The sequence below is a fragment of the Falco biarmicus genome, chromosome 11 (genome assembly GCF_023638135.1).
Source record: "Falco biarmicus isolate bFalBia1 chromosome 11, bFalBia1.pri, whole genome shotgun sequence".
NCBI classification, from domain to species: domain Eukaryota; kingdom Metazoa; phylum Chordata; class Aves; order Falconiformes; family Falconidae; genus Falco; species Falco biarmicus.
The window spans coordinates 31,263,006-31,280,161 of NC_079298.1; the positions used below are offsets into that span (position 1 = coordinate 31,263,006).

Sequence of the window (17,156 nt, forward strand, 5' to 3'; positions counted from 1 at the left end):
TCTCAGTTTTCCAGCTGTGCTACACAGTCCTAGCACAGCATCTGGCAAGTTGTTTATGTATCGTTACACACCTCCAAACCCAGATTCTTTATTCCCCCAAATAAAGCATGCTGGCGATTGCACCGCAGATGGTGCATATAGCTGCATTCTGTATAGCAAATACTTTTATGCCTACCTTAACATGGAGCTCACCTGGCCTTTTACACTCAGTTTGAGCTGAATCTTTTATTACTTCAAAACAAACCTACTTTTCAGAAATAGAGATGAAAACCACAACTTTTTAATTTGTGAAAAATTATAAAATGCTTTTGTTGGCATGAAAAAAAAATTAGTCCTTTTAACGAACCCGCTTAGCATGCTCGAAACTCCACTGCTCGGTGCAACATGACTCAGAGCAGGGTGTGAGAGACAAGGTAACAACAGACAGGGCTGCGCATTGTTCTGGGTGCCTTTCAGGACAACCACTGCTGAGGAAATACAGGTATTGCCACCTCCCAGGTGCTCAAAGGCAACAGCAGGAGAGGGGCCACGCTCCACCTTCCACCTGGGATGGCTATCTGCAAGGGGGCTTTGGCCAGCTACAGGGGTCTGTCTGCTGGCAACGCAAGGAGCAGTCTGACTGCGTTTTCCAGTTCAATTTGCAGAGTGCTGGAAATTTTGTCTGCAAATTGATGTGTAGCTGGTTTGGCTCCCCAAAGATTATGTTCTGCCCAAAGTTTGTACCTTGTAAGGCCACAGAACAAGAAACATCCCCTTTTGAGTCCCAAGGCCAGACCTGGTGCCTTTGTCTATGTAAGCACATTTTTGTTGTCAAAGACCAATTTGCTGATCTGCTGACACTTAGTGACAGTTCAACTTCAGATGTGAGATTTCCCTAGAAGAAGCCAAAGTATTTTACAGTTTAGAAAACATCAAATGGCTATGCTTACTGCAGGCAATGAAATAATTATACAAGGAGGATAGTAATCAGCTGCCTGTGAGCAACACAGACAGACATTACTCTTCACCTCTGGCTGAGGAGGAGTTACTTAATGAGATCTGCATTAAGTACCTGTGGACATTTAATGACAGCCTTTAAAGGACAAAGCCACAAACAGCTACAAGAAGGACCTACTAGTTCTAGACCAGGAACAGTCTTCTAATCCTGAGCCTTTCCCATCCTCCAGAAGGGGCTACTGCATATACCAATTTGCTTCGGATTTATCTTTCCCTACAGTTAACAAAAAAAAGCAGCACGATTCTCCTTTGTCTACATTACATAGAACTTTATATCTTTAGTTTCCAGGCACCCTCCTACTTTTTCTTAAAACGGGTACATAGCTCTTTAATACCCCATAATCGGGGGGCGGGGGGCGCAGTTTTAGAAACAGAAAATAACCTGGATTACGTGTTTTACTTGTATAACAGCATGGACTCTCCTGCCTTCATGTCACCACTTTGTCTTTTTTTGTGGTTGCCACTTCTGCTCGTTACATACTTTTTTCCTAAGCTCGTTTGCAGTAAGACTCTCCCTCCAGCCAGTTCACAGTGCACTAGTTTGCACCAGCAGAGGTACAGGAACACGCAGCTAGGAGTGGAACAAGAATGAAGTCATCCCTTTTGTCAGCTGCTGACTCTCGTATCAGACTAATGAAGCAAGTGAACCATATCTTATCATTAGTTCCAGCTGAAATCAGAACTGAGGAATTAGTACAAGAACACCAAGTAAAAGACAATTCAGAATTGTTACAATTTCCTGAAGTGTTCCCTGTTAGAGAAAAGCCCCGATATTATCAAATAAATGCATCTGCATCTCAGTATCTACCACTCCACTCAAGTTTCTTAAATTTTGGAAAAGGTTGTACATTTTAGGTGTGTGTATTTGGTCAAAGGCAAAAGAAACAATGTTAAACATGTAAAAAATAAAAGTTTGACCACTTAAAATTCAACTGACATCTTAAAAACAGCTTATAAAACAAACATATTTATTTTTAATGATTACTAAAATAGTTTACATAATATACAAACAAATATGCTATCAGGACATACTTGGAAATAAGTCACAGTTGTTTTCTTAAAAAAACATTTGTCCAGTGAAATGTCCAAAATGTAAATGCCATCTTTTCCTTCCTGAGCTATTCTTAAACATCCAGAACAGCAGCACTTCCATGTCTTTTTACTGTTGACATTTCTTCCCATTAAAATAAAAAGCACTGTCCACTACTAGCTCTCAGTAGTTAGCACAAATCCACCTCTGGTTGAAGTGACCACAGCTTCATGTCTCTCGAACTGCGTTTTTATATGCTTAAGGTAGTTTTGACCCATTCCACTTAACACCCCAAACCTCTCCTTGCACAAAGAAGCCAGAAACTCCAGCACCTCAAGAGGTTTTCCTGGTTAAGAAGGACTTTTTGCAACAGGACAGCTCAAGGGGCTTGTGCATAAAGGATGGGTCTGAGAGTCACTAACCTCTCAGCTGTTACAAGAAAACATCCCATTAATTTGAGAGCAGTCTTCACACATTCCTTCATACTCAATACAACCAAATGCACACAGACCAATAGTTCAAGAGCATACGGTAACAGCAATAAAATGGAAGTGCTGCAATTCTCTTATTTCTTTACGCTAAATACTTAAAATAGAAACAAGTACATGTTTTTAGTCCGGTGTGTGAGTGATTCTCAGCATGAGGCACACTAGAAAAAATGTATTTTAAAAACATGCATTGCAAATCTGTTCTTCACTAGAAGCTTATACAGCAAGCAACTGGTTATATGCAGACACATGAAGAAAGGTTATTTTTCTAGGGTACCAAGTACCACAAATAAATTATTTTGATCCAAAATAATTATCTTATTAAAATGTGAAATAACCTATGTCTTCCTAAACTTTTGTTTGGAAAGGAGATAGTACATACACGGCTGACATTTTATCACTCCTCCCAAAATTTTAAGACTTGCCAAACTTTGTCAAAGAGTTCCTAGAAGCAGCAAGGCGAAGAGGTGCTGAGGGATTATTTAACTGACATCAGTACTACTAACATTAAACAATCCTTTGTACCTCAGCTTTCCTCCTCTCCAGAACTGTTTGGGGCAGGCTCCTTTAAGGAAGAAACACTTGCTGAAAGGTTCTCTACAAGTCACAAACCTTTCAAGCAATTTTGCCATTTCTAGAAGCCACCAGAGACAGCTGACATCTATGTTGTGATCGGATGGACCAAGAAAAAGCTTGTGCTTAGATTCACACCTATCATAATTTTCAGTTTATGTTTTTTCTTATGTTAAAAGTAAGGAATTCTAGCAGATGAAGGTGATGTTTTTGCATACTATTACCTTCTTAAACGCCATACCAGCTTTATGCACCACCAGAAAAGGATCCTCATAGCAACAGTACACCAAATAAGCTTCAGAAGCAAGTGAGTGGTTCTGCACTAGTAGAGACTTAATTCCAGCTCCAGGACACCAAGCCTGAATAAGTCGCTGAACACAACTTACCAACAACCAGCAAGTTCCTTGCTTACATTCTGCAGTTGATTTAGAGAAGTCCCAGTTACTTTAGCAGAAACAACCCTGCCACTTGGTGGTATTTCTCTGCATAGAAAGGACTGTATGCTGCCTGACCTCAGCAACCACAGTAAGTTCTTCCCTTACATACATTTTCTGTCCTCCTCCTTTCCTGAGCCCTCTGCAATAACTTTTATGTGCATCCCTCCACAGGGAGGTCTTTTTCAGGCCAAACAGGCAACACAAGATGAGATATACGGCTCCACAGTCCACTCAGCTTATCTGTGTCCATGCTATTATAAGAACTAGCGACATCTGAACCAGTAAACTTCGCCCAGAGGAAATCCCGGACTTTCTCCTCCACTTCTTGCAAGGTGAGGCTCTTTCTAAGCGACTGCTCATCCAGGAGAACTGTAAGTAGAAGAGCCACATCCTTAAATGCCGCATTTTCATGGTCACAGTACTTGTAAAAGATCAGGGTGGAGCCTGCAGGCAGTAACTCAAATCGATGCACCACTGCTACTTTCTTGCCTTCTCTGAACCCAGAGCTGAGCTCATTATCTACCTCCAGCTTGACAATGTCACTATCCAATATGGCTTTGTCTTCCCCATTAATTTTGATTGTAGTAGCATCCTGGGAGAAGGCCATCGCATCAGCAATCTCATTACTTAGGCACCTCAGTGCTTTCTCAGCTTCTTGGCCAGCTGTAAACAGTAAAATGGCTGGCTCCAAATGCAGGTGGGAAGCGTTAAGGTGCTTCTCAAGCAACACATGGGTTCTTTTCCACAGACTGGGATCCTGACTTTGGTAAGTATTTTGTAGTTTCTTCATCCGGGCCCGAAACGCTTGCAGAATTTGAGTATCTCTACTTGACAAAGTTGCATCTAGAAGACGTGGAACTCCACTCCAGATGAAATAAAACAATGGAACACTAATTAACAGAACCAGTAACCAAGTCCAGCTCTTGTGAAATCCACCCTGCGATTCACTGTGACCTATGGAAAAGAGCAGCAAACAGGAAGAAAATGTTTTAAAAGGAATCAGAAGTCGACTAGTGAGAGGAAAATAAGACAAAACAGTAGAAATCAATGAACTCATCCCACTCTCAAGCTACTGGTACATTAGTTGAAAAGCAGAAAGATGATGTTCTAGTTTTAAAGAGAAAAGCAAGAACTTGGAACTTATTTAGCAACTTAATGAAGTGACAGCATTAAAAAAGGACATTTTTACACACTTTAGATTGACTAAGAAATTGGACATTCTTCTGAAAAAGGAGCTCTTCTGAAAGTTTATCAATATTCTATTTAATCAAATCCAAACTAAGAGCTTAAAACAGTTCTGAAAAACATCAAGCTTTTCCCTACATTTAGGCTCTGCAGAAAAAGCCCTATACAAAACCTGGCATCACCAGAATGGTTTCTGTGTTGTTGTTTCTCCTTCCTATCCCCATAAGGATAAAAATAATTTCTGCAGCAGTCTTTGCATCTCAAACACTGGTGATCAACACTATCAGAAAATGTTTGTGATCTTTGGATTGGTCAGCTTCACAAAGCATACACACAGCAAACAGTGCACAAGATTAATACAGAATATCAGATATTTTGATTTGGTTTTGTATTTCAATTAAATTAACACTTGTTTGATCTGGTACAGGCATAAATGCCATAAAAGAAAAAAACTTTCTATAAATACATCAGCAACAAAACGAGGGCTGAGGAGAGTCTCCGTCCTTTATTGGATGCAGGGGGAAGCAGTGACAAAGAATGAGGAAAAGGCTGAGGTAATTAATGCCTTCTTTGCTTCAGCCTGTAATACTAAGACCAGTTGTTCTTCAGTTGTTTTACCCAAGCCCCTGAGCTGGAAGACAGGGATGGGGAGCAGAATGAAGGCCCCATAATCCAAGGGGAAACAGTCAGTGACCTGCTGCACCACTAAGACACACACAAGTCTATGGGGACGGATGAGATCCACCCAAGGGTACTGAGGGAGATGGTAGAAGTGCTCATTGAGCCACTTCCAATCATTTATCAGTCGTCCCAGTTAAATGGCAAAGTCCCAATTGACTGGAGGTTAGCAAATGTGACACCCATCTACAAGAAGGGCTGGAATGAGGATCCAGGGAACTACAGGCCTATCGGCCTGACCTCGGTGTCAGGGAAGGTTATGGAGCAACTCATCCTGAGTGCCACCATGCAGCATGTACAGGATGACCAGGAGATCAGGCCCAGTCAACAGAAAACAGCCTCAAGCTGTGCCAGAGCAGGTTTAGATGGGATATTAGGAAAAATGTCTTCACTGAAAGGGTGGTCAGGCACTGGAACAGGCTGCCCAGGGACGTGGCTGAGTCACCACCCCTGGAGGTATTTAAAAGATGTGCAGATGTGGCACCTGGGGACATGGGTTAGTGCTGGGCTTGGCAGTGCTGGGCTAACAGCTGGACATGATCTTCAAGGTCTTTTCCAACCTAAACAAGTCTGATTCTGTAAGGCTTGATTCTGTTCCCAGTAAAATTAGTGACAAAATACACTAATCTCCCTGGGTACAGGAAAGAACTGTACACCTTATGCTACCTTTTCATATCCTAACTTTTATCAGGACAACACCTGTTAAATAAGAACACCACTAGGCCTGCTCCAGTCTTAACCTTGAAGCAAGTCTTGTAAACACTACAGATGGAAGACCTTCAATTCAAGTGGAAATGTTACCTATCAGACAACACATCCTTCATGCTGAAAACACATGCCCTAGCAAGCAAGTCATCTGCTCTGGCAAGGACCCCCTGTTTAACACCAGCTACCAGGAAATCTAATATTTGAACAGGCATGAAAATGGTTAAATGTAACACAAGTGTGAAATAGAAGTGAAAGCAGAAGTCTTACTTCTGGCTAAAGGCTGCGACCCTTTCCTTATTCCGGACTGGTCTCGAAATTTACTTCTTCCTGTTAAAGAGATTGAGAAAGGAATATGAGAAAAATACTAAGACAACAATTATAAGCAATCTTCCAGCAGAGAATTTTGCAGGGAGATGAAATCACCAAACTGCATTATTTTCAACAAAAAGCTATTCTTAGTTATGCTTTTACATACAAAAGTCTACCAAGGTTACACGAAGGTTAACAAAGCACCCTCACCTAACACCTTGTTGAAGCAAACACTGTCCTGCTAAGTAGGAGCAAAGGAGGCTGCAACCCCATCCTGGGTAGGGCTGTATCAAGTATGAGGCTTTCTGTTCCTTTCTGCATCATTGTGTTCAAGCAAGGCTAGTCTTGAACATGGAAAAGGACATGTTCACCACTATTGGAAGTCCCACTCAACTGGCAGACCAACTCTCTATCTACGCTATTTGCCAAATGTCAGTTCTTAAGCCATCTTGACAATCCTGCACAACAAACACAAGTCCCCAACCTATCACAGATCATCCCCGAGGACTTCTAACTCTTGAGAAGTTATGCTAATAAAAACCAGGCATTTCAAGTGACAAGATGACAAAATAGCAAAGATTTAACAACCTGTTTTCTGCACAAGGATACTATGTCTCAATTAATTCCTGATTTTGCTCCAGAATTTGAGGGACAGAAAAATGGAAGCTCAATTAACACACATATTGGAAAAACACCACGATGCAAGGCATAAGCAGCAAAACCAAAGCGGCACAGTCTCATAACCCCCTTCCATCTAGCTTGGGTCAGAGTCCTGCTTCACCAGCAGTCAGTTTCTTGGGATGAATTGTGCTCTTAAATAAAAATGCAAGCTTTCAGCTTCTAATTTCAATTTCTACTTTTGGTCTATTTATTTAAATGGGCTCAGACAGCAAAGTATAAGACATTATCCATAAGGAGAGTGTTATGAACAACTTTCCCAAGAGACCAGTATGAATATATACAGTGCAATTACTGGTCAGCATGTTTTCTGCATTCAGTTAATTAAAAAGACACAAGAATTTCTGGCTCCTTGTGAATTACAGCAACTGGTTCAAAGCTGAAGGCTCTTTAATAATATATAACCAAATCAGGACACTGTCAATGGCACTATTGAGAATAAATTGAACAAACACACCCTGCAGTAGTTATTTCAAGAACACTAAAATAAATTCTGTGACTTTGTTTCTGTATGAATGTAATTGCAGAAGGTGCTAAAAGCAGCTCTGGTTTAAGCTGGAGCTTAACTAGCTTAACAAGCTACACTATTCTGTAATTTCAACCCCCCACTCTGAGATACAGCACAGACATGGAGCTTGTAACTGGCTACGCTTAAATAAGTCTTGTAATAGTTAACAGATTAAAATCACCTAATTCTAAAATGTTTTACAATGTAGTCCTGTTGGCAAAGACTAGATTTCATATTTAGGAGACAGCTGTGATTCGTACCCTGAAGGAAAAAGTATTCAATAAACAGCTTAAAAACAGATCCTATCCTACCTAACAATCTTGCCTTATTTACAACACAATCTGCATGAAGGCCAAGCAAATTATTTGTCTCGCCTAACTCAAAAGGCATAACTTCTGCAGACACTTTAGAGCTTTCAGAGTTTCAAGTGATTCTCCAGAGCTCTCACTCAATACAGAACTGGTCACTTCTGCAGCGTCTATTACCTCTGGTACAGCAGAGGAAAAAGTACCAGAGGAGCGAGAACTCCCTGCATCAATTCATTTTTCAAAGGCGTTTCACAGATGTGCAGCTACCACAAGACAAGCTTCTCTTCCGGAAGGCACTGTGGTTTAATAAAAACCCCAACAAACAACCACCCCCCCAACCCCCCAAAAAAACCAAAACAAAAAAACCCCAAACTCCAATGCCCCCAGGTTCTCCAGACTGAATTCTGTTTTACAAGATTCTGTTTATCTAAACCTGTTCAAGATAGAAACAAATGCCCAGACATTAAGAGCAGAAGGCTACTAAGAATTCAGAACAATTTTTCCTCTTCTTTCAACTACTCTTCCAAGAGGAAAAAAAACACTCAAGCAACAAAACTGCCAAAAAAAGCCAACAACAAATACAAAAATCTGAAACACAAAGAACTGGTCGTTACACGACCCGACTGGAGTTTGCCAGCAAAGAAAAATGCTGCTCCTCTCCAGGAGTATGACAACTAATTCAGTCACAGCAGGCCACCATTACCCAGGGAAAGGCTAGAAGGGAAGGTGATGTGTTCAAACTAATTTAACATTTACTGCAACCAAAAGGTGGTTTTGTTCCCTTCCTCAGCTCACCCTGACAATGCCACTAGTACATGCTCTGCACTTACTGATTGTCCCATGAGTCAACTTCATTTCCTAACCCAGGCAAAAAAAACCCCACCAAGTGGGTCATTTTATGCGGTCAGTCAGTTGAACAACCTCATGGAAGGGCTCTGGAATTGCTGCCTTCTCCAGCTTCCATTTGGATCTGCCTCCTGGGTCCCTTTCAGCCTTCCCAGACAGTGTCCCCCAGGGCACGAGAAAAACCTTAATTCTGTATTTTTCATTTAATTAGAGGGAAAGACTAACTATTTTTCAACTTACTCTGTGATGTAGCTGAGTGGTAGTGCTCTTGATTTTTCTCAAGGAAGTCAGCTTTTCTTTCTGAAACCAAAGCACAAATGAAAGAACTCTGTTATCACATCAGAGGTCAGAATAAGACAGACAAGCCATACTGCTTTTAGCTCTTTCTGTGAAATCTTCAAAGGTTATTAGGGAAGGAGTATACGCTGTGCTGCCAAACCAAACCTGCACCACAGACCAGCCTCTTGGACCCCTCTGTAGGTGGAGAAAGCTACTATTATCTAATAGGAGGAGCTTAATTTGGCCCTTCAACCTGCTTTTCCCAATATGACACAAATTTATCCTTCCTATTTTTCCTTTAAAAAAATAATGATGTGACAATGACAAAATGCAAAGGATGGGAAATTAGCAGCACTAATTGGTTGATAACGGAGGGTACAAGTTTTGTCACTTGTGAAACCGAAACTATTCGGCAGGATGGAAACCCAAAAATAAACCACCTTAACAACAACTGCTCTCAGACCAGAGGGACTCCAGCAAACACAGGCATGTTCTGAACTGCCTGAGCAAAATGCCTGTGTGTGCTGCCGGCAAACAGCAGGCTGACACCGACATGTTCTTGTGCACATCTCTGCTACCTGGTTCACGCCTGTGTTCTGTCAGCCTGCACTCACAGCTGCTGTCAGTGCTCCCCCAGAAACACTGTGTGATTAGGACTGCTACTGACCAAATTCATGCAAGCCCCAACCTTACTCTCTAACCAGTCACCAGCTTCTCCTAAAAATCTCCCTTATATAGCGTATCTGTTCAGATGTATTCAAACCACCTGTAATAACACATCTACCTTCTCCTAGGCTAAAAAGTATCCTGTATTTTCTTCCTCGTATTTCCCTATCGCTTCTGGAACACACATCGAGAAAAATCTCCCGAGCAATGAACAGAAGTGCTCTCTCACTTTGAAATCACTTGTTCCCCCTGCTAAAGTCAAAAGTAACTCATCCGTTTAGAAAAAGAACAGTTTTGTTTTGCTTTGCCTGAGGCAATTAAAGACCCACTTTCATAACAGTTTTTGAAGCAGGTATGATGCAACTCATCTTTTTCATTTGCTTTTCAAAAAACCAAACAGCTATGTATTTATCAAAGTGTAAAACATTGCTTTCTTGAACTTTTAAGGTTTTACATCACAGCAGATGACTGTCATACTACAATCAGTTTTAATCTAATTCATGGGCAGGAGCACACCCTGAAATATTTTTTTTTTTTCCAAAAAACACACCAACTTCTTCATCCATTCCGATTTCAACTTAACAACTCCCCTTTTGTAACAGAACTGAAAGAATGCAATTTAACACATTTAAGCAACCATTTGTTACATCATGGAAAAGGTACTGATAAAACTAGTGTTGTTACCTTTTAACAGCGTATAAATGTTAGGTTGATACTCTGCTGGTTTCTCGGGTTCGTTACTGTCATAAGCCTCTGCTTTTTCATTTACTGGACTCTCTGGAACAAAACAAATTGAAGAACTGTCTGTTAGGAGGCAAAACAGATAAAAAAGAAAAAGAGGATTAGTGTAGGTGCATATATATTTGTGCTCATATCATCATAAAATTGAAGGATGAAGACAAAGTTTCAGAACATACATGATCTAAATCAGTGATTTATGTTGCGATCTCCCAAGAGTAACTTTCTTAAAATATAACTAAAAGCAACTAAGACTCGAAAAGGTTATGGTAAATTTGAGTTCACTACAAACATAGCTGTCTACACAACCACAAACCTTTTTTTAAATTATTTTTAGGAGCCGTTGGCTTAAACACACTTGGAAAGAAACCCAGGTATCAAGACACCAAACGGACCAAGAAACACCTTACACTAAAAGGATTCAGTGTAAACCAGTAAATACACAAATGTGGGAGTAAAGAGAATTTCCTCCACAGCTTTGGGAACACAACTCACAAACAATAATTGCTCTGTCTTCCACAGAGGGGAAAAGAGAGAGAAGCAAATATAGAACTTAAGTCCCTTTTTATGTAATCCAAGCTATCCTTTAGCTGGGTCTCTTTCTCTCATTAGCCATAATGGCAATTTAGGACACCTAAGCTCCTAATTTAATCCTCTCAGATAGCTGGAAATAATCTAAAGCAGCACCTTTACACTGTTTGCCAAATTTCGCAGCCATTCAGATGCTGAGCCCCAACTTAGTCAATGTTACTAATTAGAAAGGGTAAAGCCCTGTAAGATGATAAGAGTCACAGAGCAAAGGTCGGGGCTGGAAAGGCAGTCAAAAGCAGAACACCAGGAAAAGAAGTTTCAAAGGATAAAGTACAATCACACGTTTGCCCAGAAAAGGTTCTGGTACGGAACAAAGCTGTAGTGCAGCTGTGGAACACAGACCACAATGCAGCCATCAAGCTGAAGGGCATAAGCAGAGGAAATGGTAAAGGGAAGAATACAATTGGTAAAACTTCTCTGTAACATTCACACTGAGCCCCTGTATTCATTTAACAGAACTGGGTTCTCCCAGGGTTTAATGTGTTTCTTCTGCAGCTCTTTTACTGTACATATGAGGGCAACACACAGCTTGCCACCTAGTGTTGATTAATTTTACTTCAAGAAAAGAAAACAACCTTTTTCTAATAGGTTCTGGCAGTTTTAGCACACCAGTGTATGTGAAGCACACAAAGGAGAAAAAAAAAACAAACAAAAAACACAAACAGGAGAGAAAAATGCAAGTTTTAAACTAAGCTATTAAGTCACATGTACAACCGTAAAGTATTTGCACATAGCAGGGTGGATACTGTATTTTCAAAACCATCGTAAAAAGCTGTTGAGTGATCTATTTCTCACCAAGCTAAGGATGAAGATCCTCACCAAATTACTTGAGCTTCAGGAATGCCAAACAACATACCCATAACGTATTGAGGTTTTGCAAAGAAAATCTCCTTAGTAGCAGCAGCTAGTAATCACAAGACCAGAAAGATCTATGAATCTAAAGAGGGCTACTTATGCAGTCCACGCATTTCATTCCTGCCCCCTTCTTTGCATCAATCAATACCCCATGTCTCTCAAAGCGTCCTTAAAAGCTAACATAAAAAGGAAAGATTTAAATACACACAACTTTGTTTCTCACACAAACACAGCTTGTGAACCAGCACCTTCTGTAACACCGGGTATCGCCAACAGGGAGTATTAGTGCAAGCAGACAGCACACATGGCATCCCCCACAGAGAAAAGGAAACTCCCCCTTTATCAAGTTGAACTTTCCTAGAAATACATATAAACACAAATTCCATTCCAGACAGGCCTGTTCTTTCCTTACAAGGCCTTAAGCCTCCTACCCAAAGGATCATTCCTGCCTCCCTGGCAACTAGTGAGGATTTTCCAATCCACCTGAAATTTGCAAGCCAGCCACCTGCCAAGAGACACTGATGATCTGACTATCCCCATTCCATACACTGGTGTAGTCAAAGGGATTCAAAATCAGCGAGTCCATAAACTACACGTTTATAAACCAAAATATAAAGCTACTATTTTAACACCTTGGAACTTGTTCTATGAAGTCTAGTACATATTGATTGAACCCTGCAGGTTCAACCTCTTCCATCACAGAGATAAGCCTTCGACACACCTGCTGCAACATCCCACAGCCATTGCAGACAGCACAAACTCGAGTGCCAAAACCACCTAGTGCCTGCCTTTAACTCCTACAATCATATACTCTACTGGCATATTTTAAGACAATTTCAACAGAGATTGCCAGTCTGTATCTTTAGCTCACTGATCCAGAAGATGCCTTGATTCGAGGCAGGGTTTGTAGGCTCTCAAAGCTTTGTAGCTCTAGAAGCAAGTTTCCTAATCTCTATTTTAAAAAAACCTCTAAGCAGAAGCCAGAAACTGGTTTCTCTAGTTGTGGTTTTGCTTCCATTCTGCTCTCAGAGAAGGATAGCAATTACATCCTTATAAAAATCCAGCCTGCTTGTCCCGCCACCTCATAGACCCTGCATTCCCCTAAACTCAGCAGACAAGAAACCAATGCTGTATAGCTACAGGTGGGAGGACTGCGGGGAGGGAAATTGCTCCTTCATTTCTGTAGGAAGCATTAGCATCTCTAAACATTATACTTTTACACCTGTCATGACTATGATCAAATACCACTGTTAAGAGTGCAGGGAGGTGGGGGGAGCACACTTCTCCCCACAACCTCATTTTTAGAGGTGTCTACATTAAAAAAAGCCAACACTCAGCTGCACCTCCTAAAGCAGCCCAGCCACATTGAAAATACCCCACACGTTATGCCATTGTTTGGGAGCAACAGCTTCCCACAGCTTTACCTTTGTACTTTGCCAAAAGAAATACTCATAGCCTCTCTTCCTCCCTCGAGATAAGGTTTTTCCACACCTCCTGGACATTCTGCTTCTGAAGCACAGCACTGGCAGCCCTTTTTAAGGGCAGTGCCACGTCATTAAGGGCATGTGCTGCAGCTGCAACAAAAGCTTGGAGACAGCCCTGTTGCGAGAATATGGACAGGATGGGAGAGAGTCTTGGGCTGGGCCAACTCATCCATCTGCGAGTTGCCCCATTCTCAACTCAAAATAGACCAAGAAACTAAAAGGGAAGGAAACAGCTTGCTTGCGGTTTTCTGGTGGAACACCAGGCTAAAGCCACATGATTGCATTACACAAAGTTAGCATCTCTCTAAAGTTTTGAGGAGGATGCAGTTTTCATCAACTAAAGAAAGAAGAAGGTGCCACACAGAGATAATGCATCAGCCTGCCCAGCCCGGCGCTGGGAAGCAAGTATGGATATACGCTTGGAGCAGCCTCAGTTATGCAGCTCCTCATAAGTGATGCTGCCCACTGCACACAGCACAGCCTCAAAGCGAGCTGGTTTTGCAGTTCCAGGTACCGTATTTAAATCCAGCCTTTGAAAGCAAAGCGGTGTTAGCAACGTCAGGTATCACCCATTTTCGTGCTGTGACAAGGTCCTGGGTTGGTGTTTCACCACCATCGGGGTAAAACAGGCCGCTAAGGGCTCCAGCATGCTCCGCACGCCCCGACCTTCGGGAAGATGGAGCAGCATTCCTCCGGTCCGCCGCAGGGAACGGCCACGGCGGTGGGATGTCCCCGCCTGCAGGCCTGAGCCCCGCAGGCCCCGTCCCCCCGGAGCTGCGCGCGCTGTAACCCCCCCGCGCTCGGACCCACCTGGCGACCTGCGCGCCCTTATCGGGGGTCGGGTCAAGGGCTCCGGGGTCCCGAAGGGGTGCTCGGCTCCTGCAACAAGAAACAGCTGCAAGGCGCGGCGGGGCCCGGCGGTTCCGTTCCAGCCCACCGGGCCTGACAGCCTTCCAGGGGCAGCGAACCACGCTCCTGCGCTCCCCGCGGGGCACCCCCGTGCTCCCAGCCGGAGGGCGCCCCCGCCTCGGGCCCGTCCCCACCCCCTGTCCCGGGCCGCCCCCCGCCTCCCCCTGGGGGCCAGCCTGCCCGCCCGCCGTTTCACGTCGCTCCCCGCACCCTCAACCGCGGGATCCGCCGCGGGGCGCTACACGCGCCCGCCCGCGCCGCTCACCCTCCAGCGCCCCGCCGGGGCCGAGCTCGGCCTCAGCCTCCGCCTCGGCCTCCTCCGCCCGCGCCGCCGCCGCCAACCGGGGGCTCTTCCGCCTGCGCTTCAGCTCGGGGGCGTCCGGCGGCGCCTGCCCCTCGCTACCCCCCCACCATCCTGGCCGCCGCCCGCCGCCCCCCACCCCGGCCCACCGCCGCCTCTCCGCGCCACGCCGGACCGAAGCTGCCGCTTTCCCGCGGCGGGGGCGGCTCCGCGAACCTCACTTCCCGCCGGCGCCGCCGCGGGGCGGGCCCAGCGCCCGCCGCTTCCGCCGCCTGGCCGTGCGCCGCCGCCTGCGCGCGGAGGGGGCGCCGCGGCGTCACGTGGTACGGCGGGAGGCCCGCCATGGCCCGCGCGCCCCGCCGCCCCCCCCCGCTGAGGGAGCGGGGCCGCCGTCCGGCCTTCCCTCGGCCCCCTCCCGCCGGGCAGCGGGGAGCGGCCAGCCCCGGGCCCCTGCGGGGAGGCCGGGAACACCGAGCCCTCCGGGCGGGCCCAGCGAGCCCTCCGGACGGGCCTTGGCCCGCTGCCGTGCTCCCGCCGGTGGCCCGGCCGCCTCCTCTTCCCGCACCTGAGGGGCCGGGGCGGGCGGGCGGCGGGTCCCCGCGCCTCGGGCGGCCCCGGGCGCGGCCTCTGGCGTGCCGGAGCGGGCAGCTGGGCCGTGCCCCGAGCCGGGCGGGGGCTCCCCGCCCCCCGCTGCCGGGGGCCCGCTGGGGGGGGCGGTGGCGGCGCTGCGCGGCCGCCTGTGGCCAGTCTGCTCCGCGGGGCCAGGCCTGGAGCTGCGGGAGCGCTTTCGGGGAGCGCCGCGCCGGTGCTGACTGAGCGGGGCAGCCACGCTCCAAGGCCCGTTTGGAAACCAGCGGCCGAGCCCCTCTTACAAATTCTGAGCGATTCCTACGTACTGGAAAAGGCATCCGTAAGGACAGCATCTCCTACGGTGCTCCAGAACACACACGCTCACATTGGCAACGTTACTGGTTTGACTGGGTCACAAATGGAGTACCTGTACTGAAATGAAGTAGTTCTGTGCGCTCAAACAAGCAGGCAGGGTGAGGGACGTGCCATTCAGCCTTCGCTTCTGCCGCTACCTTGTCTGCATACATTTCAAAAGAAAAACGATTTTAATGCTGCACTTGCCCACTGTACCTGTTGCAGTCTCACCCAGAAGCAAGCTAATATTCCTGAGATGTATTATGCATACCTCCTTGGGTGCCAGCACTGAATACCATGTTAAGTGCCATTCTTTCAAGGTGTAAAAGCAGAACATGGACACTGAAGAATGCTTTCTCAAGGAAAAATAAGAGGGGATGTAACAAATGTTGCATCGGGAGGTTTCAAAGTACTGCCCGACCGCCCTGCTGGTCACTGGCTCATGATTTCTGACCTGGATGAACTACAGCTACAGGTAGCATCACTTTATTTGCAAGTTGCCAAAGAAAGTTACTAAATGATTACCTTGTGTAAATACTTACATAGCATGGCCTTTACAATTCACATGGTCACTGGTGATTCTTCCGCAGTGAAAAATAAAATGTTATTCCTATTTCAATAAAACCCTCCCTCAAACCTGAGTTTAAAAAAGACCACACCTGTTAAGTTACGATTCTCTATCCTAGCTCCCATCCCATGACTTTGTGAATGCTAAGGGCAGAAAAGCAACCGTACCCAACGCCAACATGCATTTTTGTAACAGTTTTGTGATGGTGCCTGACTTCACATCCTGGGCCCATGGATTCATTCACCTGCCAAGCTGCTTTTCCCTAACTGGGTTCTCAACGCACACAGCCTGGAGCTGCCCCTGATTTTGTCACACACTCACCTCTTTCACCTGCTGGGCTGGAGCATTGGCGGGTTTAGTGAACACATTAGTCAAATTGTCCCCTTCAGCCTTCTGCTCTCCAAATTGAGGAGTCCCAGCCACTTGGTGCCTGCTCTGTACTGGCACCGTTTTGGTTGCCTTTCCCTGTGCTTCGTCTCAGCTGTTTGCTGCTGGGCTCCTCTGGGAAGCTCCTCTTAGCAAAGAGGCTGCACACTGAGTTTGAGAGCGGTTGTGGTCTCTGCGCTGCGGCTCCTTGCACCGATGCCTTTCCCTCGTCATGCCCTGCTCCGTGCTGCTGCTTCCCATGGAACGTGCCGCAGGTGGGTGGGAATAGGGAAGGGGTTGGACTGTACCCTGTGCAGGCACAGGCAAGGCAGATCATTTTTTTTGAAAATCGTTGTCCAGATGAGGCCAGTGGCAGCTGTACACACTCTCTCTGACCTCCCCCGTTGCATCTCTGGACCACACTGGAAGGGGAACGCTGGGGGGGCTCCCCATCCCTTGTCCTCCAGGCTGATGCTAACGACGCTCCATTTCACAGCCTGTGGCCCCCCCGCCTCCCAGCACTTACATAGTGTTACGTTTCCGAAATCTGGGGTTTGCTGGCTACATGTTCAGGTTGTTTTTCTTGTGGTATTTTTCATCTTCATAAATCAACTCTGAAAACAGTTCCCTCCTCACTGTCATTTCGTTGTTTAAACGTGCAACGCTGTTATTTAATGCAGGAAGCTGCCGGCCACCCAGTTTGCCTGAAGGAAATGCTGCACGACCGGAGA

The 17,156-nt window shown here is 45.5% G+C and overlaps 1 protein-coding gene across 6 annotated transcripts; it reads right to left on the reverse strand.

Moving 5' to 3' along the window:
- Positions 1–1,947: 1,947 nt before the first annotated feature.
- On the reverse strand, positions 1,948–17,062 carry LOC130157137 (torsin-1A-interacting protein 1-like). Of its 6 annotated transcripts, XM_056356349.1 has the most exons (10): positions 16,952–17,062; positions 16,381–16,734; positions 16,034–16,075; positions 15,565–15,654; positions 15,133–15,462; positions 14,168–14,236; positions 10,374–10,493; positions 8,985–9,044; positions 6,363–6,422; positions 1,948–4,478 (listed from the first exon to the last, which is right to left on the reverse strand). In XM_056356349.1, exons 3-10 carry the CDS (start codon positions 16,038–16,040, stop codon positions 3,676–3,678), a joined length of 1,539 nt encoding a protein of 512 aa, XP_056212324.1. In that variant the 5' UTR covers positions 16,041–16,075; positions 16,381–16,734; positions 16,952–17,062; the 3' UTR covers positions 1,948–3,675. The 6 variants fall into 6 exon arrangements, with proteins under 6 accessions (XP_056212324.1, XP_056212327.1, XP_056212323.1 ...); XM_056356352.1 differs by lacking the exon at positions 15,133–15,462; XM_056356348.1 differs by lacking the exons at positions 16,034–16,075; positions 16,381–16,734; positions 16,952–17,062 and adding an exon at positions 15,763–15,997 and having other exon boundaries at positions 10,374–10,466.
- Positions 17,063–17,156: the final 94 nt, after the last annotated feature.

Excerpts from the sequence above, each read along its gene's own strand:
- LOC130157137 (XM_056356347.1), bottom strand. The coding sequence starts at position 15,886 with ATGCAACATTTGTTACATCCCCTCTTATTTTTCCTTGAGAAAGCATTC. Across the intron at positions 15,655-15,762 it reads CAGTGCTGGCACCCAAGGAG|ACAAGGTAGCGGCAGAAGCG; the intron begins GTATGCATAATA and ends AAATGTATGCAG. Across the intron at positions 15,463-15,564 it reads ACTACTTCATTTCAGTACAG|TACGTAGGAATCGCTCAGAA; the intron begins GTACTCCATTTG and ends TGCCTTTTCCAG.